The following is a 25,972-nucleotide window of genomic DNA, read 5'->3' on the forward strand; positions in this document are numbered from 1 at the left end:
AACAAAGGTCCAGGACCAGATGGGATTCATCCCAGGGTATTAATTGAGCCCTGTGTTTGCCAAGCCTCTTCACTTAATTTTTCAGGTTTCGTTGAGGTCTGGCATGGTGCCATCAGTAGTAGGAAAGCTTTTGGAAGGGGTAAGAAGGGATAGGGTACTTGAATACATTGCAGTTCACAATACTATAAGTTTGTGCCAGCATGGTTTTATGCATAACAGATCTTGCCAGACTAATTTTGTCGCCTTTTATGAGGTGAGCAGGAACCTCGATGCTGGAATGGCAGTTGATGTCATCTACTTGGACGTTGCTAAAACGTTTGATACAGTACCTCACAGAAGGTTAATGATAAAATTGAGAAATATTGGCCTAGAACATAATATTTGTAATTGGATAGAGAACTGGCTGATCGATAGATTACAAAAAGTGGTGGTAAATGGAACATTTTCTAATTGGGCCAGTGTGGTTAGTGGAGTACTGCAGGGGTCAGTCCTTGGTCCTTTGCTTTTTAACTTGTTTATTAATGACCTGGAGGTGGGCATAGAGAGTACTGTTTATATTTTTGCTGACAACACTAAAGTTCCATGCAGGATGCTGCCGCTTTGCAGAGCGATTTGAAAAAATTGGAAAACTGGGCAGCAAACTGGAAAATGAGGTTCAATGTGGACAAGTGCAAAGTTAAGCACTTTGGTAGAAATAATATAAATGCAAACTATCTACTGAATGGTAGTTTGTTGGGGGTATCCTTAAAGTTGCCTAATTCCAGGCAGTGTCATTCTGTGGCTACTAAAGCAAATAAAGTGCTGTCTTGTAAAAAAAAAGGGGGGGGGGCATTGACTCAAGGGATGAAAACATAATTTTGCCTCTTTATAGGTCACTGGTAAGGCCTCACCTTGAGTATGCGTTGTAGTTTTGGGCTCCAGTCCTTAAAGGAACAGTAACACCAAAAAATGAAAGTGTATAAAAGTAACTAAAATATAATGTGCTGCTGCCCTACACTTGTAAAAGTTGTGTGTTTACTTCAGAAAGTCTACTATAATTTAGGGCTGGGCGATATACCGTTTAATACCGAATACCGGTGTTTTTTTTAAAAACTATATTCATTTTTCAGATACCGCAATACCGGGGTGTCAGGGTACTTACCCGTGCGGCCCGGTCTCGCACGCCTCCTTGCGTGCGAGCGCGCGTCCCATTGTCGGCGGGACCTTGCACACGCGCATCCAGGTGCGCGTGCGTCAAAGCGCACGTACATGTCAAAGCGTGCACGTCCGTGACGCACTGACGGCGCCGGTTCTGCGTATGCGTGGGGGGTATTTAAAGCTATCAAACGCCTCCTCCTGTGCTATGTTGTCTGCGGCCTTGCCTGGGAAACTAAGCCTGCCTGATTTACCTTACAACTTTCTGTTGCCGATCCTTCGCTTGCCTGACTCTGATTTTCAATACTGCAGTAATTATTCTCTAATTTATTAGGAAATGGGGTTAACACCTAAAAATGCATGGAAAAAAATAATACCGTCAAATACCGTGACACCGATATAATTTTGAAAAATACCGTGATATAAATTTTTGGTCATACCGCCCAGCTCTACTATAATTTATATAAATAAGCTGCTATGTAGCCATGGAGGCAGCCATTCAAAGGAGAAAAGGCACATAGCAGATAACAGATAAAACACTATTGTATTCTACAGAACTTATCTGTTATCTGCTATGTAACCTGTGCCTTTTCTCCTTTTTTCCAGCTTAAATGGCTGCCCCCATGGTTACACAGCAGCTTATTATATCAATTATAGTAGTGTTACTGTAGCAAACACACCAGTTTTACCAGTGCAGGGCAACAGTGCATTATATTTTTATTACTTTAAAGCGCTTTCATTTTTTGGTGTTACTGTTCCTTTAAGAAGGATATTAATGAGCTGGAGAGAGTGCAGAGATGTGCAACTAAACTGGTAAAAGGGATGGAAGATTTAAGCTATGAGGTTAGACTGTGGAGGTTGGGGTTGTTTTCTCTGGAAAAGAGGCGCTTGCGAGGGGACATGATTACTCTGTACAAATAGAGGGGATTATAAGCAGATAGGGGGTGTTCTTTTTTCCCATAAAAGCTATCAATGCACCAGAGGCCACCCCTTTAGATTAGAGGAACGGAGCTTCCATTTGAAGCAGCATAGGTGGTTTTTCACAGTGAGGGCAGTGAGGTTGTGGAATGCCCTTTCTAGTGATTTGGTAATGGCAGATTCTGTTAATGCCTTTAAGAGGGGCCTGGATGAGTTCTTGAACAAGCATAGTATCCAAGGCTATTGTGATACTAATACCAGTAAAAGTTAGTATTAGTGATTGTATATATAGTGTATGTGATAGTATAGATTGGTAAGTATAGGTTGTGTGTGCTGGGTACACTTTGGTTGAACTTGATGGACTCTTTTTTCAACCCTATGTAACATTGCATTTTGGATCAAAATTGAAAAATAATCAATACTGTAGCATCACTACACTCTCACTCTGCTGTTTTTGTGACTCTCAAATCTTAATTTTTAAACTACAGCCCAAAGCATACTAAGCAAGAGCAGTGTCATTGGCATTTTAAAGATGACAAACTCCTGTGTACAACTTTCTATACACTGGTGCTGAACCTCTAGGCTGGTTAAAGCAAAATCATGTTTTTTTATTTATTTTAATTTTTATGGAGTTTTAACAATACAAAAAAAATTTAGCAATTATAAAGGCAAAAACACAATGTTAACAAATAAAATATTTCAGCTTAATTACAACATTCTGTATTGTTTTGATGCTTCTTTAATAGTAAGTAATAAACACATTCCATGATTTTTTGTGCAAAAAGAACATAACTGTAGGAATAAAAAAAAATGAACAACAATACCTGGTAATTAATATCCATTGAAGAATCCAGCAAAACCTTAACTACAGCTTTGTGTCCGTTTCGAGCAGCCAGGTGCAAAGGAGTGTGTTTTCTTGTATGGCAGCTCAGCAGATTAGGATGTGCAATTAGCAGCAGCTTCACCACTTCCAAACGCCCATACAGAGCTGCCAAATCCAGTGGAGTCTCAAGCTTGTTATTTCTCATTGTTGGATCTGTCAGTTCCTCCAGCAGAACACGTACCACATCTGTATGACCATACTGTGCAGCACAATGAAGGGCTGTCTCATTATCATTATTCTGTAGGAGTAACATAGTAGTATCTTTTAATTGTTATGTTTGTAACCTCAGAATTTTATCTGCATAAACAGAAGTATAGGGTTAGATAATAAAATGTGCATGCTTAAACATGAAGTGGAGGAATAGAGAAAAGGGGTATGCAAAGTTTGTATATGACCAAAATTGACCCAGTGAATAAACAAGGCAGTCCCACGACACAAAAAACATTGATAAAGTCATAAAGACGAAGAAGTCATAAAGCTCATAACAATTGTCTAGTTTTTAGGCAAAAAATTTAAGGTAAGTAATGAACCACGTTTCAAAAAAACAGAGCTGACATAAAATAGGCCAAGGTAAAAGCTGATCTAACAAAAGACACTGGGTAAGGTAAGTAATAAATGCAAGCCACACAGTAACTGGCATGAGGAGTAAATACTACAAAGTTCAAAGAAATTATATCATGGTACAGTAATTAAAACAGCTTCCTTATATTGGTAATTATTGGTTATTAATGATTAGGCCACCATCTACATGAAATGTAAGCAAGTAATAATTATGGATGCAATGGATACAACATTCAGTTTGGGATGCACCAAAATTCCAGCCCTTTCTGCAAGATTTAGACAAATCTTCAGTCAAACCAAGTCCAATTTCTAAACTTCATATTGTTTTACTGGACAGATTATTTAATGAGATTTGGTATTCACCTAAATATTATGTGTATTCCATATTCAGCCAAATCCAAAACATTTTTATTTCATTAAAATGTTTTATATAGTACAGGTATGGGATCCCTTATTCGGAAACCCATTATCCAGAAAGTTTCAAATTACGGAAAGGCCATCTCTCATAGACTCCATTATAAGCAAATAATTCTAATTTTTATAAATGATTTCCCTTCTCTCTGTAACAATAAAACAGTACCTTGTTCTTGAACCCAACTAAGATATAATTAATCCTTATTGGGTGCAAAATAAGCTTATTCGGTTTATTCAATATTTAAATGATTTTTAGCAGACTTAAGATATGGAGATGCAAATTACGGAAAGTTCCCTTATTCGGAAAACACCAGGTCCCAAGCATTCTGGAAAACAGGTCCCATACCTGTAATGTCAATTCTAATAGCTTTCATAGCTCAAGATTTTATGTACATTATTCACATAAGTCCCTGCCCCATGTAGATTTCAGTCTAAGGTCATAACAGGACACACAGCGTGAACATTTCTTTTTTACCTTTATCATGTTATAGGGAGGAACATGAAAACACAGCAGGAACTGAAAGGTAACAATGAATGTTCTACTAATACCTTTGTGGGATTCCTCCCACACTACAAACAAAAGCAAGTTAGATTTTTATAGAAGAGTATTTTTGTACCAGGAGATCAAGAATCATCCTGGTTTTTTTTTTTGAGTAAGGGAGAACAAGGGCAGATCATCCTGGTTCTATAAAAAGAAAAATGTTGCATACTAATTTGTTTTCATTATTGTATTTCAATTGTGTGTTTTGTCAACGAATACCCTGTTTTTAAAGTCTTAATTGAATATACAGTGCCCCCAAAGACTTACACTGCAATCACTGACAGACACTCGCACTAGGAATCAGAGTACAGGTACAGGTATCGGACGCCTTATCCGGAAACCCATTACTGTACAAGCAATTTTTCAGGCAACTATCGTTTGACAATCAGTGACACGAGTGCTTTGCAGGCTATTGTACTTGTAAAGGGCTCATGCACATCTGCAAGTGCAGCTGCGGTCCCTGCAATTACTCAGTTGCAACTAAAACTAAATCATTAAAATATATATGGTTAAAAAAATTCCACATTTTATATATATATAGGTATGGGACCCATTATCAGAGAATAATATAATATATAATATATATTAGAATGCTTGGGACCTGGGGTTTTCCGGATAAGGGGGTTTTCAGTAATTTGGATCTCCTACCTAAAGGCTACAAAAATATTATTTAAGAAGTAATTAAACCCAATAGGATTGTTTTTCCTCCAATAAGGATTAATTATATCTTAGTTGGGATCAAGTAGAAGGTACTGTTTTATTATTACAGAGAAAAAGGAAACCATTTTTCAAAAATGTGAATTATTTGATTAAAATGGAGTCTATGAGAGAAGGCCGTAATTTGGATCTTTCTGGATAATGGGTTTCTGGATAAGGGGTCCAATACCTGTACTGTCCAGTCAGGTAGGCCCATCTGAGGGCTCCATAGAAGGAGCAATAAGCTGTTTATTGGTAGCTTTTATCAGCCCGTATATATGGCCACCTTTAGTTCAGGAGAACAGTAACAGTCTGAAGCTACACAATGGGGCAGGGCTTACCATGAAGCAGGTGCGGTTTTAAACAGATTAGACATGTGCTTTTGCATGGCCAGGATGGATTAAGGCCAAATCTATATACTGTTAAGCTGGCCATACACGCACCGATACTATCGTACGAAACCTCGTTTCGTACGATATTCGGTGCGTGTATGGCATGTCGGTGATATCGCAGGAAGCTGCCGATATCGGACGACTCGCTGATCGGCCAGGTTAGAAAATTTTGATCGGGCGCCATAGAAGGCGCCTGACCAAAATCTGCCGTCAGGGCTGAATCGGCAGAAGGAGGTAGAAATCCTATTGTTTCTACCTCCTTATCTGCTGTTTCAGCCCTGACTGTGTGTGGCGGATTTGACGATGTTTCGTGCGACCGATGGTCGCACAAAACATCGTTAGATCGCCACGTGTATGGCCAGCTTTAGGGTAATGACATTCAGGATGTTTTTCCACTTGCAACAAATGTGGCTCCTGTGGGTGACAAATGTCCCTTTGTTTCCTCCTAAAATGCAAATTGCTGGTGGGGAAACACTTGCAGCGTGGCTATTTCCTTTTCTTCAAAAGCAACTTCACGTTTCTAAATTCGCCTCGTGCAGAAACTTTGGTCAACTTCGGTATCTTGTTTTTCCACCATAAAAAATACATTATTACCAGTGGGAAAGCATTTGGAGATTAATTGCCCACAATAGAGGAGATTTTTTGCGGGCGACTAATCTGCTTACGTGTCAGGGCGCTTAAAAGACAAAGGGGACCTGCTATCAAGACACAAAAGGATTTATACCAGTGATAAAAGTCCTTCTCAAATTTAACATGAAACCCACATTTTTCTTAAAACATTTTATACCTGTCAATCATTTCTTGGTTTCCCCCGTCATGCATCAGGCATGGCGCTTACTTTCACTTCTGACCTAGATGTCACTGCACTCCTCACATGCCCCTCCCAGTCTATAATTAATTAATTGAGAAAAACCAACCAAGATTTTCAAACTGCTGCCACTCTTACAGCTTTGAAGCAACACTCCGCAAACTTGAATAACAATCATGGGGTCACCCTGAATGAAACAGCAACATTTGTTGGACGACCCAAAGTGGGAGGAGCCAAGGACAGCTAATCAAATTTCACCCATTGACTTTAATGAGGAAATGTAAACTGCTGGAACTCTTACAGCTTTGAGACCACACTCACCAAGAATCACAAAGTCATGTGGTCAACCTGAATAAAAATATGATATTTGTTGGATGCCCAAAAGTGGGCGGAGCAACCAACAGGCAATCAGATTTTACCTATTAACTTTTAATGGGGAAATTCAACCTGCTGCCCTTCTCACAGTATTAACACCAGGCCCCAAACTCTTCACAGTTGGTCACTAGGGGACTGAAGTTTTAGGTTTGAAAAAGTGGACAACAGCCAATTAGATTTCACCTACTGAATTTTTTTTTGTTTAAATTTACAATGCTGCAAACCCATTTCCACCCATTACATTTCATTGGTTTATATCTAAACTGATGCCATTATTTAAGTATTATTTAAGTTAATCATTGGATGACTTAGACTCAAGGTGAGAAAAAGTGGGCACACCCAGCAACCACCAATCACAATTCCCCTATTGACTTTTATTGGTTTAAATTTAACTGCTGCCTTTCTTTAACTATTAATTGTAGTGTCCCTAAACTTTGCAGAGTCACTGGGTAACTGCAGTTTCAGGTTAGAACAAGTGGGAACAGCCACCAACCAGATGTCACTCTGGTTGACTTTCAGTGGGGAAATTTAAATTGCTGCCGATCAGACATTATTAAAACCGGAGTCCCCAAACTTTGCACAGTGGTTTTTACTATATATTTGTGGCCCAAGGTTATAAAAACTGGGTGGAGACAACAACAGCCAATCAGATTTCATTCAGTGACTTCACGTTCAAACCAACATGAAGTTTGTTCGCAACTTTAAGTTGTTTAATTGTGATGCCTGTGCATGGTCATAGGTATCTGGTCCCCCATTATAAAACTGTGTGTACTATAGACCAGAGGGTTTGGGACAATCTCCACCCAGTCGACTGTAAATGTTCCTGGATCCCCTTCTTGAGGATTTTAGGATTATGTAAAAATGATTACAAAAATGTTCTGTCATTGACCCGCACAGCACAGTAGAGGATAGATTCTCAATGGTTCCTTCACTTTTTCTTGCCGATATTGTGTCTTTGTTTTCTTTTAAAGGAGAAGGCAAAAGTCATTTTGGCATTTTACTGCCAATAGATTAGCCACATTAGTGCAAGCTAGAACACTATTTATTCTGCAGAAAGCTTTACCATACTTGAGAAAAGAGCCCTAAAAGCGCCCTCTGTTCATTTAAGATAACAGCTGCCATTTTAGTGTGGTCGCATTAGCTTCCTGCTGCAGCTCTAGCAGTTGGTAGCTCAGATCACACATTCTGATGGGAGATGGAGGGAGTTCTTATGCATTCTTGTGGGAGGGGAGAGGGGGAGAAGAAGAAGGGGGAGAGGAGAGAGCTGCACAGACTCTGGTTGTGGGAACGAAGGATTGTTCTGAGAGAGAAAGTCTGATACCGAAGAACATGTGTGTACACAGAAAAAGACATCCTGTGTTTCTTTTGATAGAGGACTCACTGCAGCTTTTCGGTGAGTGCTTATACCTGTTATACATTAATCTTTCTGATAAAGCTTACTTAGTTTTTACCTTTCCTTCTCCTTTAAGGTTTGGATCGCTTTTGCTTTTGTGTGTTTAGATTCTGAACCTGCTTTTGTTTGTTCAGTATTGCAGATACAAAGTCTGAAATTAAGTATTCCTCTACAATGGGCTTGTTCCTATTAGAGAGGTCTCAGTAGATTTTTTTTAATGCTGTTGCAGTAACATGGAACAAAATGTATGTCACTGATATCTTTGTTATGGAAGAATGGAGAAGAAGTCAGAGTCTTTCAGAAATGACACTTAACTTGTCACTACAAGGCTTCTTAATTACCTGGCACCTGTGGTCAGTTACCAGGAGAGGCAAAAAGCCACCTCTGATGAGAGCCAAATTTCTGTATTTTTTAAACAGCACTTTCTGCAGTAGCGATGACCCACCTGATGTGCTTGCAATGCTGAAGAGGTAAATGCGAAGTGCGTGATAGGGGGGTGGCATGGGAAACACCCATGGCTGGCGCAAACTAATCAGATTAATAATGCACTTTTTTGAGTGTTTTGTGTAAAGGTTTTACTTTCCAAATTATAATTGTTGGCAATGCTGCCTTACTTAAGTGTATACGGGTATGGGACCCCTTATCCGGAAACCTGTTATCCAGAAAGCTCCAAATTACTGAAAGCCTGTCTCCCATAGACTCAATTTTAATGAAATAATTCAGAATTTTAAAACTGATTTTCTTTTTCTCTATAGTAATAAAACAGTACCTTGTAATTGATCCCAACTTAGATATAAATAATCCTTATTGGATGCAAAACAATCCTACTGGGTTTATTAATGTTTAATGTATATTTTTTAGTAGACTTAAGGTATTATGGTATTACGGAAAGACCCTTTATCTGGAATACCTCAGGTCCCGAGTATTCTGGATAACGGGTCCTATACCTCTATAAAGAGTGATAGAGTCAGTGGCATCCAACCTGTGGGGCTAACCCCTCCTCTAGAGGGACCCAGTATAAAAGGTAAATTTTAGTGTTGTGTGGGAAAAAAAACATTTATTATTTTCTATTCATACAGCACTAACATATTCTGCAATGCATTACAGATGTTATAATTGTAAAAGTCATATCAGTCCCTGCCCCAGCAGAGTTTACAATCTTAAGCTGGCCATACAATGAAAAATATACTCGTTCGGCGATACTGTCAATTGAGTACATCTTTCTTTGATATGGCCACCTTGAGGTCGTCGATATCAGATCACATTGACTAGATACAGGCTGCCAACGCACTACTTGTCCCAACAGAATTTCTACGCTGCCATTTGACATCTGGTTGATTTTCAGCCAGATATTGGTTGAGTAGGCTCCTCTGAGGGTCCCATTTTGCATGCATTATTTTATTGATAGTATGGTATATAGAAAATTTATTCACAAATGGGATTTGTTTTAAACAACTACAAGAGGCCTAGCTTGACATGTTAGTAGGCATGACATAAACAGAGATGAGAGCACACATCCAAGTATAAAGTATTAAGTATAATTTACAGAGTCTAATAGAAATCTTATCACCCACATAAGGCAAGCAAAAACCAAAAAAGGGAGCGTACACACCTTGGCATTCACATAAGGATGGAAGGGGCCGTACTTTTTCACTTCTGGGACATTCTACAAAAGGATGGGAAAAAAAAAAATCAAAAAACACTAAAATAAAACGATGACAATATTTGAGGAAAACACAACATTTTTTTTAGTAACAGATGTGGCCCACTGAATGCTTATATGGTAAAACAGAAATATGGGAAATGTTACAGATTGTTATAAAAGTATTTCACAAGTACCTTTATACAATTTTTTTTTTTCTTACACAAAAAAGGGGGCACACAAGAAAACATTATCCCCTACAAAATGTGGGCTGTCCATAACAATATCATTCTTAAACATATGCTCAACATAGACCCTTTGTCCAGTGTATGTATGTGGCAAAAACTAGGGAGCTTCCGCAAATTTTAATAAATATGCTGTTAACAGGAAACTCAATAAAGCTATAGTCCATATATGGCAAAAAAGAACATTTACTGGTATGGCCTTTAAACAACCATTTAGTTCCACTATAAAACAGCATATATAATGACAGAAACAAAACCATATACACCTTCGGAGGCCTACACAAGCAAGTTTTCTTTTATAGTTTTTCGCGTGTGAGCCATCTCAGTGCATAATACATGACTCTGTGTTTGCAAAAAACAGCCAGCAGAGCATTGTGCAAGTAGATTCAGGAAGCTAATGCCTCAGCTATTCAATTCCTATCTTCAGCTGTATATGGCTCAGCTTCTCCTATTTCTACATTTGGGTGCTATTCAAAGGAACATTTTTTTTTTAGCAGTGCAGACAATTTCTAAGCTAGTTTTGATGTGCAAAATGCTTAAAGGAGACATATCACATAAAAATTAAGAATGTACAAGTGAATTATACTCCTCTAAATATAGAGGGATTGTGCTTAAAAAAGTTGTGTTTCGGAACGGATTTATGAGAAATTCCACCAAAACCCCACTAGTCCCGCCCATCTGTTCCACTTCCTGCTGGCTAAATTCTCTGGATGTGCAGGGGAGCCGGCAGCTCCCAGTATACAGCATTGTAGGATAGGAACCAATCAGCAGCTAGGCTGACCTGATAGGGAACTGAAGCCTATCTTCGCTTCTGTGAGTGCAAGGCTGTGATTGGGTATCCTGCTCCTGATGTTAAGACACGCCCACCCTTCATTTGAAACTGACAGAGAACTGATAGGATCTATAAGGAGCTCCAATAAATGGGTTATTTTTATAGATAGGATATGTTTAGCCCAAAGTAAAACGAGCACCATATATTATTCATAATTGCCTACAAAATTAATTAAAACCTGCTCCATTCTCCAGTGTATAATAATGGGAAATTTTAGCTGCTGCTGACCTCCAGTGAAAGAAATGCCCATTGTGTCATAGACATGAAGGAATCAGCCTAACACTACTTGCACAGGTGGTTATTACTGGCACAGTAAGTACATCCAAAACACAAATTAGTACATATAGTATAAATAAATCTAAAGCAACTGGACTTGTTGAGTAATCACTGAAGATGTTTCTGTACCCCGGCAGTTTCAGAACTGTACACACATCCATTCATGCAACTCTAACAAGTAACACCTGTTTCGATGAGTTGTGCGATACTTTGGTAATCCTTTCAAAGTAACTCCACAGTATTCACACCTCTGAGATTCAGATGTCAACTCTTTGAAGAGTTACAAAGTGCCATTGTGATTGGATTAGTGGAAGAGTATATATGCTGAGGACTTCACATACCAGTCAGTTGAACTGAAGAAACTGCTCGGATGAGTAGTGAAATGTCTTCAATGATTATTCAACAAGTCCAGTTGCTTTAGATTTATTTATACTAGATATACCATGACCTGGATGAATGAAAATCTTCATAGTCACAAATTAGTACATTTTAATAACCACCTGTACTAGGTGAATGAAACACAAATCAAGCACAATTTAGTTTTGAGACAGGCAGTATTTAGAAACTCTCTACAATAAGAGGAACTAAATGAGGGCACAAAGGCACAAAAAACCCAAGTGGGGTTGCAGTCATCAAAGAGATACTTGGTACTAATGGTACAGCAGTACACCCTGGCCAGTCTGCACTATGCCAACACATTTTCTCTGAGGTCTATTTGTGGGAAAATAGACCAGTTTTTTTCAGTCTTTCACCAATAGGTAAAATCACATGGGACTTGTTCGCTGGATGGAATGTTGTTCACCTAAATAATGAAAAAAACACTCAGAGACCAGAGCTGGGTGGAAGATAATGGCCACAGCTTATTTATTAAATATCACAAAAATAAACGCAAAATGAACCAAGCACGCCAGAATAATAACTCTTCCAGCTGCCTTAATTTAAATCTTTTGACTCCGCCTTATTGCCAGGCCAGGAGCATCTCAAATTTGTTTCAACTCTCCCATTAATTTTAAACCAACATAAACACCTCCAAGCTGCGACAATAATATATATATATTTTTTTTTTTTTTATACAACTACTGAATTACAGTCATTACAAAGTAAACATTAAAAGGGGGTGGGAATGTCTTGAGACCGTTCCTGATGAAAGGTGAGCCCGTGCCCGTGAGTTTGCCATTTATACCCCACATACCATATCCATGTGACCCCTTATAGCCAATCTTCTATTGGCTCCTTTCCTTGCCAGGACCCCTTGCCCAGCTGTTGCCTAATTTTATCAGAACCCCATTACACACCAGGTGCGTTATCATTAACCCCATCACTGCTGCTCCCCCAGCTACAGTCCCATGATACCTACAGCCCTAAATTAGGCCCTCCGTCTGCATGGGACTTGTATGCTGGATGGAATATTGTTTACCTAAATAATAAAAAAAACCACTCGGAGACCAGAGCTGGGAGGAAGATAATGGCCGCAGCTTATTTATTAAATATCACAAAAAAATAAACGCAAAATGAACAAAGCACGACAGAATAATAACTCTTCCAGCTGCCTTAATTTAAATCTTTTGACTCCGCCTTATTGCCAGGCCAGGAGCATCTCAAATTTGTTTCAACTCTCCCATTAATTTTAAACCAACATAAACACCTCCACACCAAAGCATCGCCCTAGCGATTTGCTTTGGCACCCTTCCATTTTAAAATGGCTAAATCAATTGCATTCTGTAGCCCAAAATGAAAATATCAAAACCTATGTCAGATAAATAAACACCGTCATTTAGGTAAAGGCCATTACCACCCAGCTCAAGGTCTGTGTGTCTATATGTCAGTAGTTTCAACTGCAGTAAAACTGCAGTAAATTTAGAAACAGCATTATTAATTTTCTTACGGCACCTTTCTAAAGGTTTTGTGGTGCGAGACTGTAGCCAAACAATCCGTGCTACAATCTCAGACCATAGAAAAACAACCCCAGGAAAAAAGAAATGCATTTGTGCTAAATCCCGCCTTATATAACGAATAAGTTCGATAGACTTCTCCTTACCAATATCATTACCACCTAGGGGAAGAATTACAACATCTGGTGTACCCCATTTAGAAATCATTTGAGATAACAAAGTGAACCAATCATGCCAACTGGCCCCCCATTTACCTAACCAATTTATTTTAACCTCCTTCTCCTTGAAGTTAAGATTAATCCCATAAGAACGTTGTAATGCTCTTCTCTGTGCCCTGTGTATGTAGGAATGTCCTATTATGAAGACTGACACCATATCTGATTCTGAAAAAAGAAATTAACAATTATGCACTAACTCTGGACGTATGTAGAGTTTGAATCTAGCAGATTTCCATCTACCTAACTTTTTAATCACATCTTCATTGGAGCCATATAAAGACAATTGTGTGGCAGAAACAATTCTGAAAGAGTGAGTGCCATAGCACTCCTGATCCAAGCCAAGTTTGGCAATAGTATTCCTTAGTACTTGGGAAAATTGAAATTTAGATAAAAATTCCCCATTTTGGTGCATAAAGAGTGGACCAGGCTTTGAGCCTCTAATATTGGCAAACTCCACATATGCCTTCCCTGGGCAAGCTTGATGGGAAAAACAAACTAACCATATCAGTTCCCCTTTTCCTTCTATATCAGTTTTGGACTGTTTAATCTTAATTTGCAATTTATTTGCAATAACAGCAGTGTCAGCTAGATTCAATCCCCCTGGCATATTTTTACTTGGAGATACTATTTCACTAACTCTCAAAGCACCAAAGAATGCAACAATGTATAACAATGTTTAACAATATAACATGACATATTCGTAAACTGAACGACATATTTGTTTTAATTCTTTAAGCATTAATAGTAGCAAATTCAAAGTAATAGGTTTTCGCTTGTCCCATTTTCTTTTTGATAGCCTTTAAGAAGTTGTTTTACAATTGTCTTTTTTGTAAGATCTGGCCTATCAAAAAGCTTGAATAAAAGAAATTCCAGCCATGTGTTTTTTAATGGTATTAGGAGATTTTTCCTGCTGTTGTAACTGCAATATGAACTAAATCAAATTATCTAAATTAGAATTTTTCGTGTTTTGCATTAACTGCTGATTCCACAAACTCCAACTGCAAACATATGCTGACCATGAATTAACTGCTATGGAATTATCAATTATAATTCCTAATCTGCTCAGCCCCTAATCTGATCAAGCCCCAGAGATGAGTTGGGCAGCCGATCCTAGTCTCCACTGCTTGAGGTACGAAACGTTTGAAGATATCTAGCTGAAAATGTGAGAGAGAATCAGCAACTTTGTTCTTACACCCAGGAATATGTTTTGCTTTGAGCCAAATGTTTAATTCTAACATTTTAAGTACTATTTGCCTGAGTATGGCAATGACTGGTGGAGATTTTGCGGATAAATTATTGATAATTTCCACCATGCCCATATTATCACAATGTAGCAGGATTCTCCTTTTTCCCAATTGTTGGCCCCAAATATATAAAGTTACAAGCACCGGGAAAATCTCCAGGAGAACCAAGTTTTTATTAAACCCAACTTGTAATGATGGCCAAGGATCAGCACACCACTGGACCATTAAAGAAAATACCAAACCCTGTGGATGCAGCCGTATCAGTAAAGAGGTTAATAGTAGAATTATCCATAAAGTCCTCCTGCCAACAGGACCTACCATTAAAAGTTTCTAGAAATGTCTGCCATATTAATAAACCCTCTTTTACTGGAGTTCGTACCCGTATATGCCAGTTAGGGTTTTGTATGCCTGCCGTTAAGGCTGTTAACCTCTTATTAAAAATTCTGCCCATTGGGATAATCTTTGTAGCAAAATTTAAGTGACCAATTAATGACTGGAGGTGTTTAAGCTTTAACTTTTTAACTGCTGATGCCACTAAACTACGCAATTTAATCAATTTATCTTCTGGCAGGTGAAACTGTATAAGATATGTGTCTATTTCTATACCTAAAAATTGAATAACCTGAGTCGGGTAAATAGTCTTATCTTGAGCTAGGGGGATACCAAATTCATTGGCTAAGTTAATGAAAGTATTTAACAGTACTTGACGAGTTGTAGTGCGAGACGGGCCAACAAACAAGAAATCATCTAAGCAATGAGTAATGTAATCAGATTTTGTTATAAATGATACTGACCATTGTAGAAAAGTGGTGAATGACTCAAAATAGAAGCATGATAGAGAACAGCCCATCGGTAAACATTTATCAAAATAAAACCGCCATTTATCAAAATAAAACCGTTTGGGGGCACCAAACTGTTAGGCACCCCCAAGTGACTTAAATCGCTTACCTTGTACCCTGGGCTGGTGCCCCTGTTAGAAGAAAACTGCACCAGCCCGGAGTAGCTGCGAGCACTTTCTTCTTCTGCGCTGGCGCGCTGCGCATGTACATTAGAGTGAAAAGCCAAACTTTAACAACAAAGTCGGCTTTTCACTCTACCGCGAATGCGTCGGCCCAGGGAAATTACCGCAGAAGAAACACGGAAGGAGGAAGTGCTCACTACAGGTACCCCGGGCTGGTGCGGTTTTCTTCTAACAGGGGCACCAGCCCAGGGTACAAGGTAAGTGATTTAAGTCACTTGGGGGTGCATAACATTTTGGCACTCCCAAGTGACTTAGCCTTTCCTTCTCCTTTAATTATATCTTTTGTAAAATTTTGAATTATTTGGTTATAATGGAGTCTATGGGAAATGGCCTTTCAGAAATTCAAAGCTTTCTGGATAATGGGATTCCGGATAATGTATCTCATACCTGGATATACTATTGGGGAACATGTATATTTGTACAAGAGTAAAAGTTACATTTTTCATTTGGAGCTTGTCTAACTAGTCATGTTACAAGAAATGGAGAGGTGCAGCATATTGGTTTGCTAATGGGATATTCTTTTCCCCTAAATTTTTGTTATAAATTTGATCCTTCACACCAAAGCTTCAGTCATGCATGATCTTATTGTGGTAACTACCACACCAAAATCCAGTTCAACCCCAAGAAATCATCCAAGCAACTCTTAAAAACATTAACAGAATTTGCTAACATTATAAACTGGCAGGGCTTTCCACAACCTCACCACGAAGAAACGCCTATGCTGCTTTAAAAAAAAGTTTTGTTCACCTACTCTGAAGGGGTGGCCTCTGGTGCACTGATCGATCCCCCACTATCTGTCTATAATGTCTGTATTTGTAAAGAGTAATCACGTCCCCTCACAGGTGCCATTTCTCCAAAGAAGACAACACTGACAGCCTACCCTTAATTTAAATACTCCATACTTTATACCAGTATAGTTGCACATCTCTGCACTCTGTCCAGCTCATTAAAAGAGAAGGAAAGCAACTGAGGCATTTTATTCTCAATAGATTTGCCACAAAAGTGTAAGATAGAACACTATATTTATTCTTCAGAATGCTTTACCATACCATTACCATAGAAGCTGCCTCTGTTTAAGACACCAGCTGCCATTTTAGCTTGATCTGACTTCACTTCTGTGCCTGCATCTCCGTGCTCCTTACCATTACCATAGAAGCTGCCTCTGTTTAAGATAGCAGCTGCCATTTTAGCTTGATCTGACTTCACATCTGTGCCTGCATCTCCAGACTACAGCAGAGATGATGGGGCAGGAAAAGGGAGATAGAGAGGCGCATAATGTGCAGGCTCGTGCCTTGAAAGATTTTTCTGAGGGGGGGAAGGAAGTCTTACACAGAAGATCATGTATACAGAATAGAATTAAATAAATGTGGTGTTTCATTTTACGGAGGGCTCAGAGCAGCAGTTCTGCAAGTGTTTATGGCTGTATTTACATAGACCTTTCTGATAAAGCTTACTCAGTTTTTACCTTTCCTTCTCCTTTAATATCCTTCTTGAGGACTGGAGCCCAAAACTGCACTGCATAGTCAAGGTGAGCACTTACCAGGGACCTATAAAGAGGCAAAATAATGTTTTCATCCCTTGAGTTAATGCCCTTTTGTATGCAAGGCAGTACTTTATTTGCTTTAGTAGCCACTAATTGACTCTGCATAGCGTTACACAGCCTACTCAAAGAATAAAAGATACCTTCAACCCACTACCATAGAGTTTACAACGCACACATTATTTATACCAAAGGGCATAACCTTGCACTTATCAACACTGAACCTCATTTGCCAGTTTGATACCCAGTCTACTAGTGATGCGCAGGTTGGATATTTTCTGCTATCTGTTGCATAGGGCTATGCCTGTTCTCCTTCTTTTGGTTTTGAATTGCTACCCCCGGGGCTACACAGCAGCTTGTTTCTATACACTATAGTACTCTTTCTGAAGCAGATCTACATTTGTATCAGTGTTGGGCAACAAAACATTACATTCTAGTTACATTACATCACTTTAATTTTTGGTGTTACTATTCTTTAAAGTACTTTTTTGAATAGATACATCCTTACATGGTGCAAAAAAGGCTTCCACAGTACTTCTAGCCATGTGACGTGCTCTGATACACTTCATTCTTCACTGCTGTACTACAAGTTGAAGTGATATCACCCCCCATCTTTTTCCTTATCAGCAGCTGATAAACAGAACAATGGGAGGGTAGCAAGATAACCGCTCTGGGACAGCTGCATTGCTTAAAGGAACAGTAACAAAAAAAAATGAAAGTGTTTTAAAGTAAATAGAATATAATGTATTGTTGCCTTGCACTGGTAAAATTAGTGTGTTGGCTACAGAAACTCTACTATAGTTTATATAAATACCCTGCTGTGTAGCCATGGGGGCAGCCATTCAAGCTGGAAAAGAGCAGAAAAAGCACACGTTACATAGCAGGTAACAGATAAGCTCTGTAGAATATAATGGGGCTTTATCTATTATCTGCTACATAACCTGTGACTTTTCGCATTTGAATGGCTGCCCCCATGGCAGCAAAGCAGCTTTGTTTATATAAACTATAGTAGTCCTTCTAAGGCAAACACACCAGTTGTACCAGTGCAGGGCAACAGTATATTATATTGTAATTACTTTTATACACTTTCATATTTTGGTGTTACTGTTCCTTTAAAATTCTCCCATTCCCTAGTGGTAAATATAAGAATAGCACTCATTAGTAAAAGTTGTGGCAACTTCAGCTACAATGAGCAGGAGAAACAATAGGTTATTTGAAAGCAGTTCTATTGTGTAGTGCTGGCTCCTACTGAAAGCTCAGAATCAGGCACACTGCACTAAGATGGTTGCCTACACACCAATATGACAACTGAAAAAAATATATTTGTTGGTTCAAGAATAACATTTTAAATGGTAGTGAATTATCTTGAATGTAAACACTGTAATTTAGAAATAAAAAGTCCATAAAAATCAAGACAGCATCCCTTTAAAGGAACAATAACACCAAAAAAATTAAAGCATTTTAAAGTTATTAAAATATTATGTTCTGTTGCCCTGTTCTGGTAAAAGTTGTGTTTTTGCTTTAGAAACACTATTATAGTTAATATAAATCAGCTGCTCCGCACTGATGGAAAATCCTGGAAAAATATTAACATCTTAAAAGAACAGGTTTAATATCCTGGGGCTGACAAAGTATTTCCATATTTGTCTATGAATGAAGATTTTCTGTACCTAGTAGGTAGACTACATGGAGGAGTATTTTCATGTATTTATTTTCTGGTATTTTTTATAGCGCCAACATTTTTCCACAGTGCTTTACAGAGATGATACATCATTTACATCAGTCCCTGCCTCAGAGGAGCTTACAGTCTAAGGTTCCTATAGCATTCACACACTAGCGTCAATTTATTCATAAGACAATTAATCTTCCTTTATGTTTTTGGAGTGTGGGAAGAAACTGAAGTACCCGGAAAAAACCCACACAGACAGAGGGAGAACATACAAACTCCTCGCAGTGTAAATTTAGGACCCCAGTTCTGCAAAGCAGAAGTTCTACCCACTGAGTCACTGTGCTGCACAAGTTTTGCAACAGCTAGTGGCACCGGAACCATAAAGGGAAACGGTATTAGACATAACCCATAAATATATGTTGAGAGGATCCCTGGGTTGTGATAAAATTTAAGAACATATTTTTAAGGAGAACTAAAGCTTAACTAAACAAGTAGCCTAAAAAATATTGTGCATTATGTTTTTGGCTTCTGTTGCAGCCCAAGGCAACCACAGCCTTTAGCACTGAAGATATGTGTTTTTTAAAGATGCCCAGTAGCTCCCAGTTTTCTTCTGAGGATTCCCATTCACATGCTCTGTGCTGCTTTTAATTACGAAGCTTAGGAACCGACTCACTACTACTGTAGATGTAGAATATAAATGCTAAAATAAAAGGATGATTAATAATAAATACAGATAACTAGAACATGGCAGCTCAAAAACCAATTAGTATCATAATTAATCTACCCTGTAAAATCAGCTATTATAGGTCAATCTCATTTTCACATAATTTGCGACGACCCCTAAGCTTACCTTCTCAACAGCCACTCAGAGCACACTCAGCGTGTAAGTGTCACAGACACTTTCCAAGATAGATACCCCCTGTGACAAGTTTCAAGTCCTGGATCATTGCTGCTATTGAGATGCTAAAACTTTAGGCTGGTGCAATAAGTTCAGTATAAATTTTTTTTAAATTTTTAGCCACTCATTTTAAGGGTTTAGTTATTTTTTTAATTTTTCTCACCAGGTGTACATATTGCGGTTAAGAAGTATTGTCGTCAGAGTCTTGCCATAAGTGCCTGTTAACTGCCTTATTTTGAGAGCCTGCTAATAATTCTGACCATCCTAGAGCCTCTGGCAGAAGGCCTAGTAGACAAATTTAACAAGATCTTAAAGGGGATGCTAAAAAGAGTTGTTAAAGGGGTGGAAAGAACCAAGACTGTAAGTTACCACGTGAATCTGCTTACAGCTTAACTAAAGAAGCAGGCTAGAAATGTTGTACATTATGTTAGTAGTGCAGATCTGTGCCTCCAAATATGCCCCGAATAGCTCCCATCTTCTTTACTGCTTATCCACTTCACATGCTCTGCGCTGCTAACAGTTACTAAGCTTAGGGAATGATGCATGATATACTGTATATATAGAATATAAATGTCATGATATAAGGCTGATTAGTAATTACTACAGATAACAACAACATGGCAGTTCTGAAACCAGTGCAACCATCATCTGAATTTAATCATCATAATCAGCCATGTACAGGTCACCACATTTTCTGCTTGATGATTTGCAACAACCCCTAATCTTATCTGTAGTAAAAAGCTCCAATCATGCTAATATAATCAACACTTCAGCTTCATAAGATCCCTCATCCCATGCTGGTTATGATAAACAGATTATGCTGATTAGAGCAACATTCCAGGGTATTTATTCCAGGAAGATCTTTGTACAAGTCATTCTGAATTGAGAAAGCCAGTCAGATGACTGGCAAAACGTCTTTAAGAAAAACAAAGCCCAGTTGATTTTACTTCTTACTACAGATATACCATGACCTGGTTGAATAAGAATCTTCACAAATACCCCTAATCCTAGTTTATCAACAGCTGCCCAGAGAGCACAGAACATGTGAGTATCGCAGACACTTCTAACAGAATCAAAGATTGGAAGAGCCTATGCACAACTGAAAAGACCTGGATCATTACTACTACAGAGATGCTGAAACGAGGCAGGTACAGTATAGTTCAGAATATAAAATATGGCAAATTTATTTTGACCACGCCTAATTTTGTAACCACACCGCATAAATAGCACCTCCATTTTACAAAATTTGGCAGGTAATTTAAAGGAACAGTAACACTAAAAAATAAAAATGTTTTAAAATAATTAAAATATAATGTACTGTTGCCCTGCACTGGTAAAAGTTGCGCGTTTGCTTCAGAAAGACTACTATAGTTAATAGAAATAGCTGCTGTGTAGCCATGGGGGCAGCCAGTTAAATTGAAAAAAGGAGAAAAGGCACAGGTTACATAAGAAGATACCAGATAAACTGTGTAGAATACAATGGGAATCTGCTACTTATCTGTTATCTGCTTAGTAACCTGTGCCTTTTCTCCTTTTTTCAATTTAAATGGCTGCCCCCATGGCTACACAGCAGGGTATTTATATAAACTGCAGTAATGTTTATGAAGAAAACACACAACTTTTAACAGTGCAGGGCAATAGTATATAATATATTAATTATTTTTATACACTTTCATTTTTTGGTGTTACTGTTCCTTTAAAGCTTGAACACATTTCTGGGGGTTTTTGGGTCTTTTTTTTTTTGTTAAAAAAGGTGAAATTGCCCTTTAAGCTGCACGTCACAGTTCCCCCAAGAGACCTACTTAGCTTATTTAGTTACAACTGTATCTAAATGCAGGTGTTGCTTGTTAACTTTTCTGGGCTTTCTGCCAAAATCTACTTGTTTAATTAAGTTTGAGAAACGTTTTAGCGTTCAGTGCAGGAGATCAAAGATAAATGAAGGATTTTTCAGTAAAAGTCCAGGACTACGGGCCAAGCTGTTAAAATTGGGACTGTCCCGTGAAAATCGGGACAGTTGGGAGGTATGCTTCTCCCAGAACTCATGCAGTCTCATGCAGATTCTTTATTTCAAGCAGCTCAACTTTATCTCTTTGAGCAACCTCCTAGTCTAGTGTGAAGCTCTACCCACTTTTCTTTGCTGAGCTCTCCTTCTCTCTCTGCTTGTAAAGATGGTCGAAGTGGTGTCTGCTGCGCATGCTTATTGTCTCTGCTCCAATTCAAATCAATCAGGCGTGTGCAGAATATGCCCCCTTTTCTTTTCTGGGCTCTCCTTCGCTCTCTGACTGTGAAGATGGTCAAAAATGTATCTGCTGTACATATGATTGATTTTAATTGGAACACAGGCAGTAAGCATGTGCAGTAGACGCCTCTTTGACCATCTTCAGTCAGAGAAAGAAGGCGAGCTCAGCAAAGAAAAGGTGGCAGATTGTCACTTCTTTTTTTAATTAAAACATCTATACCTATTATAAATGCATTAAAAAATCAATCATATTTTCCCTTCAGGAACTCAGGAACAGAAATCACCTTCATTTCTGCAGTTCCTAGATGTAACTGCCCTACTCGCATTCACCTACATTCTCATTTTCTCATTCTGTCTGTAATTCTGTAGCCTGCGCATGGGTACATGCATTCAAAAATCAAATGCAGAAAAGGAATCAAACAGCTCCAGGCAGCGTTGGCATGGCTCACTGACACCAAAAATCCACAGACGTATACACCTGATTATTTGCGCTGAAGCATAATCCAAAAACTTCATGGGTACATGCATCAGGCCCTTCTTTCACGTGATTTTTGGTTGATGCAAAGCATGCCTTGATCACAAAATAGCTGCTGCTAGCTTACTGTGATTGTGGATTATAAAAGAAGAAAGGACACAATATATAATGTAGATTGTAAATAAAGTTTATTTAGCCCAACCAGACCATAACATTTGATTTTACTACACTAGTACATTTCAGGGTTACAGGGGAAAAAAACTAAAAAAAAAAAAAACAAAACATATTTGGAGAAAACATTCTTGATGGGGCACTACAAGTGCTTTGTAAAGCGGAAGAATGACCCTCTCCACTGGCAAACCTATACCCCCTTCTAAGAATACTCAAAACCTTGTTTGCCCTTGCAACTGCTGCCTGGCATTGCTTGCTTCAGCCAACTTTATCATCCACAAGGACCCCAAGGTCCTTCTCCTTTATGGATTTCCCCAACACAGTCCTTTTGAGGGTATATATAGCTAGCATATTTTTACATTACTGGGTGCATGACCTTTAAATTTACCATCACTGTATTTCACCTGCCGCTGGATAGAATTAATTGGACTGCATAATTTGGTGTCAAGGGTACTTTCAAAACCCTCTCTAAGTCATTAATGAACAAGTGTAATTCCAGGCAAAGTCATTCAGTGGCTACTAAAGCAAATAAAGTGCTGTCTTGCATAAAAAAGGGCATTGACTTAAGGGATGAAAACATAATTTTGCCTCTTTATAAATTACTGGTAAGGCCTCGCCTTGAGTATGCAGTGCAGATTTTGGCCTCCAATCCTTAAAAAGGAAATTAATGAGCTGGAGAGACTGCAGAGACACGAAACTAAACAGGCACTTGCGAGGGGATATGATTATTCTGTACATTAGAGTGGATTATAGGCAGATAGGGCATGTTCTTTTTTTCCCATTAAAAACGATCAGCGCACCAGAGGCCATCCCTTAACATAAGAGGAACGGAGCTTTCATTTGAAGCAGCGTAGGTGGTTTTTCACTGCAAGGACAGTGAGGTTGTGGAATGTCATTCCTAGTGATATTGTAATGGCAGATTCTGTAAATGCTTTTAAAGGAAAACGAAAGGCAAAATCACTTGGGGGTGCCAAAATGTTAGGCACCCCCAAGTGACTTTAACCGCTTACCTCGTACCCCGGGCTGGTGCCCGTTAGGAGAAAACAGCACCAGCCCGGGGTACCTGGAGCGGATCGCTTCCTTCTTCCTGCTTCCGTTGCTGAAATGCCAGCGGTGGGCGCATGCGCAGTAGAGTGAAAAGCCGACTTTAATGTTTAAGTTCGGCTTTTCACTCTACTGCGCATGCGTGCGCATCGAATCAGGAAGAAGGAAGCGCCGGCAGCTACCCCGGGCTGGTGCTGTTCCCTCCTCACAGGGGCACCAGCCCGGGGTAAAAGGTAGGTGGTCAAAGTCACTTGGGGGTACCTAACATTTTGGCACCCCCAGGTGACTTTGACTTTCTTTTTCCTTTAAGGGGCTTGGATGATTTCTTCCATTTCAAGCAGCGTAGGTGGTTTTTCACTGCAAGGGCAGTGAGGTTGTGGAATGCCCTTCCTAGTTATATTGTGATGGCAGATTCTGTAAATGCTTTTAAGGGGCTTGGATGATTTCTTTAACAAGCATTGTATCCAAGGCTATTGTGATACTAAAATCTACAGTTAGTATTTATGTTGGTATACATGGTTTGTGTGTTTGACAGTATAGATAGGTTTAGCATAGGTTTGTGTGGGCTAGGTTTGTTTGGAAGGGTTGACCTTGATGGACTCTTGATGGTCTTTTTTTCAACCCTATGTTACTATGTAAGTTAAATAAACAGAACCCTCTGGATCGCCACTAAGAACCCTACTCAAAGTATATACAGTAATGTACTGTTAACAGTCACCCTCTGTACATAATTCTGTAGCCAGATTCCCATCTATGTACAAACAGTATTACAGAGACCAACAGAATGCAGTTTAGAAAGCAGTGGTTTGTGAGGCACTGTATCAAAAATTTTGGAGAAATCCAAATAGATAAAATCTTCTGCTACCCCATAGTCTAACTTTGTACTAACCTCATCATAAAAAGCAATTACCGTATATACTCGAGTATAAGCCGATCCGAATATAAGCCGAGGTACCTAATTTTACCTAAAAAAACTGGAAAAACTTATTGACTCGAGTATAAGCCTAGGGTGGGAAATGCAGCCGCTATTGCTAAGTTTCAATAATCAAATAAATAATAAAAGGACACTCAGTGTGACCCCCTGTAAACTCTTCATAAATATATCATGCTGGCAGCTGCAGATTAGGGAAAGGTGGATGGAGGACCCTTTCACTCTCCTGCCTTGAAGAGTTACAGCACTGCTGCTAAAAAAAAAAAACCGAAAAAAGAAAGAAAAATGCAACAGCAGCAGACAAAAGCAATGCTTTTTTAAAAAGAATATGTAGTTTTTTTTATGTTATAATGTAAAAAAATACCTTATTATCAGTAGGTATTTCTTTAACTATTGGTAGAAGCACTGACAGGATTGTACCACTAGCAGTCATTGATTTTAAAAACTTCACTTCACCCACAAATGCTCTTTTTGTGCCAGCTAAAATCACATTTACTGGAGGGTGCCCATTACCCCTGCACTCTTAATAATATGTTTTAACTTCCTTTAAAACCATTTGTAAGTGGTATTTATGTGGAGTATGTGCCCAGAGGTGATGCAGTAATGTTTAAATGAAACGTGTCCCAGGAATGGCAGTCCCTCTCTTAATCAGCTAAAATAACTCTGCAGCATATGAATTTGTAGATAAAAGAACAACCTTGTTCCAGGGATTGCCATTAATTCTTTTAGTTTCCACCTTTTGATGCACCTCCAACTTTTAAGATCCTACAGTTATGCTTATGCCATAGCAAACTATTTCTTGCTTATATCTGAGAATGATATCTCCTGGACTCACCATCAAGATGTTTTTTTTTTCAGTACACCTGAACACACGACTCAGTGTTGCTAGCCAAAGCATGATTCGCTCCTTTAATGTATCGATGCCGCTACAGCCCTTCAATGGAGTAGTGGTCGGCAAAGTGCGGCTCGTGAGCCACCAGCGTCTCTTTTACCAGTGAAAGTTGGCTCTTTCAGGTTGGGCTGTCACGGATCGCATTTTCCGGTGCCTTAGCAACGATAAGCCGGGAGACACGCTGCGCTACAGGAGACGCGCTGTGTCAGGAGACGTGCTATGTAACATGTGACGCGCTACTGCTACTCTATTAGACACGCTGCGCCTACGCTACTCTGTTAAACGCGCTTCCAAGAGACGCGCTAAAATTCTGATATGCTAGCAGCCAGATGAGTGAGTATTAGAGGGGAATTTTACAGGCCACTGTATTATATTTGCGGTCATACGACTGGCTCACTCACTTAAAGTGTAACGCATGTACGCATTTTCACGGGCGGGGGGGAGGGGGTGTCGTGCGATGAATATGGATGCCAGCAAGTAACAAGTTAGATCTTCAAATCCATATACTCGAGTATAAGCCGAGGGTTCATTTTTTAGCACATTTTTGGTGCTGAAAAACTCGGCTTATACTCGAGTATATACGGTACATTTTCTGAAATGACCCACTTTTAATAAAGTCATGCTGATT

At 39.0% G+C, this 25,972-nt stretch overlaps 1 protein-coding gene across 7 annotated transcripts in view; it reads right to left on the reverse strand.

Moving 5' to 3' along the window:
• Positions 1-25,972, reverse strand: part of anks1a (ankyrin repeat and sterile alpha motif domain containing 1A) — a 169,969-nt gene that overhangs the window by 107,241 nt on the left and 36,756 nt on the right. For 5 of the 7 annotated variants that reach the window (XM_031895639.1, XM_031895638.1, XM_031895637.1 and 2 more), the window contains exons 4-5: positions 9,728-9,781; positions 2,877-3,173 (exon numbers count right to left, since the gene is read on the reverse strand). In XM_031895639.1, coding sequence (XP_031751499.1) covers positions 2,877-3,173; positions 9,728-9,781 — 351 coding nt within the window. The remainder of the gene's footprint in view (positions 1-2,876; positions 3,174-9,727; positions 9,782-25,972) is intronic. The other 2 variants (XM_031895640.1, XM_031895641.1) reach the window with 1 other exon arrangement.

This window comes from Xenopus tropicalis, chromosome 2 (assembly GCF_000004195.4).
Source record: "Xenopus tropicalis strain Nigerian chromosome 2, UCB_Xtro_10.0, whole genome shotgun sequence".
NCBI classification, from domain to species: Eukaryota; Metazoa; Chordata; class Amphibia; order Anura; family Pipidae; genus Xenopus; species Xenopus tropicalis.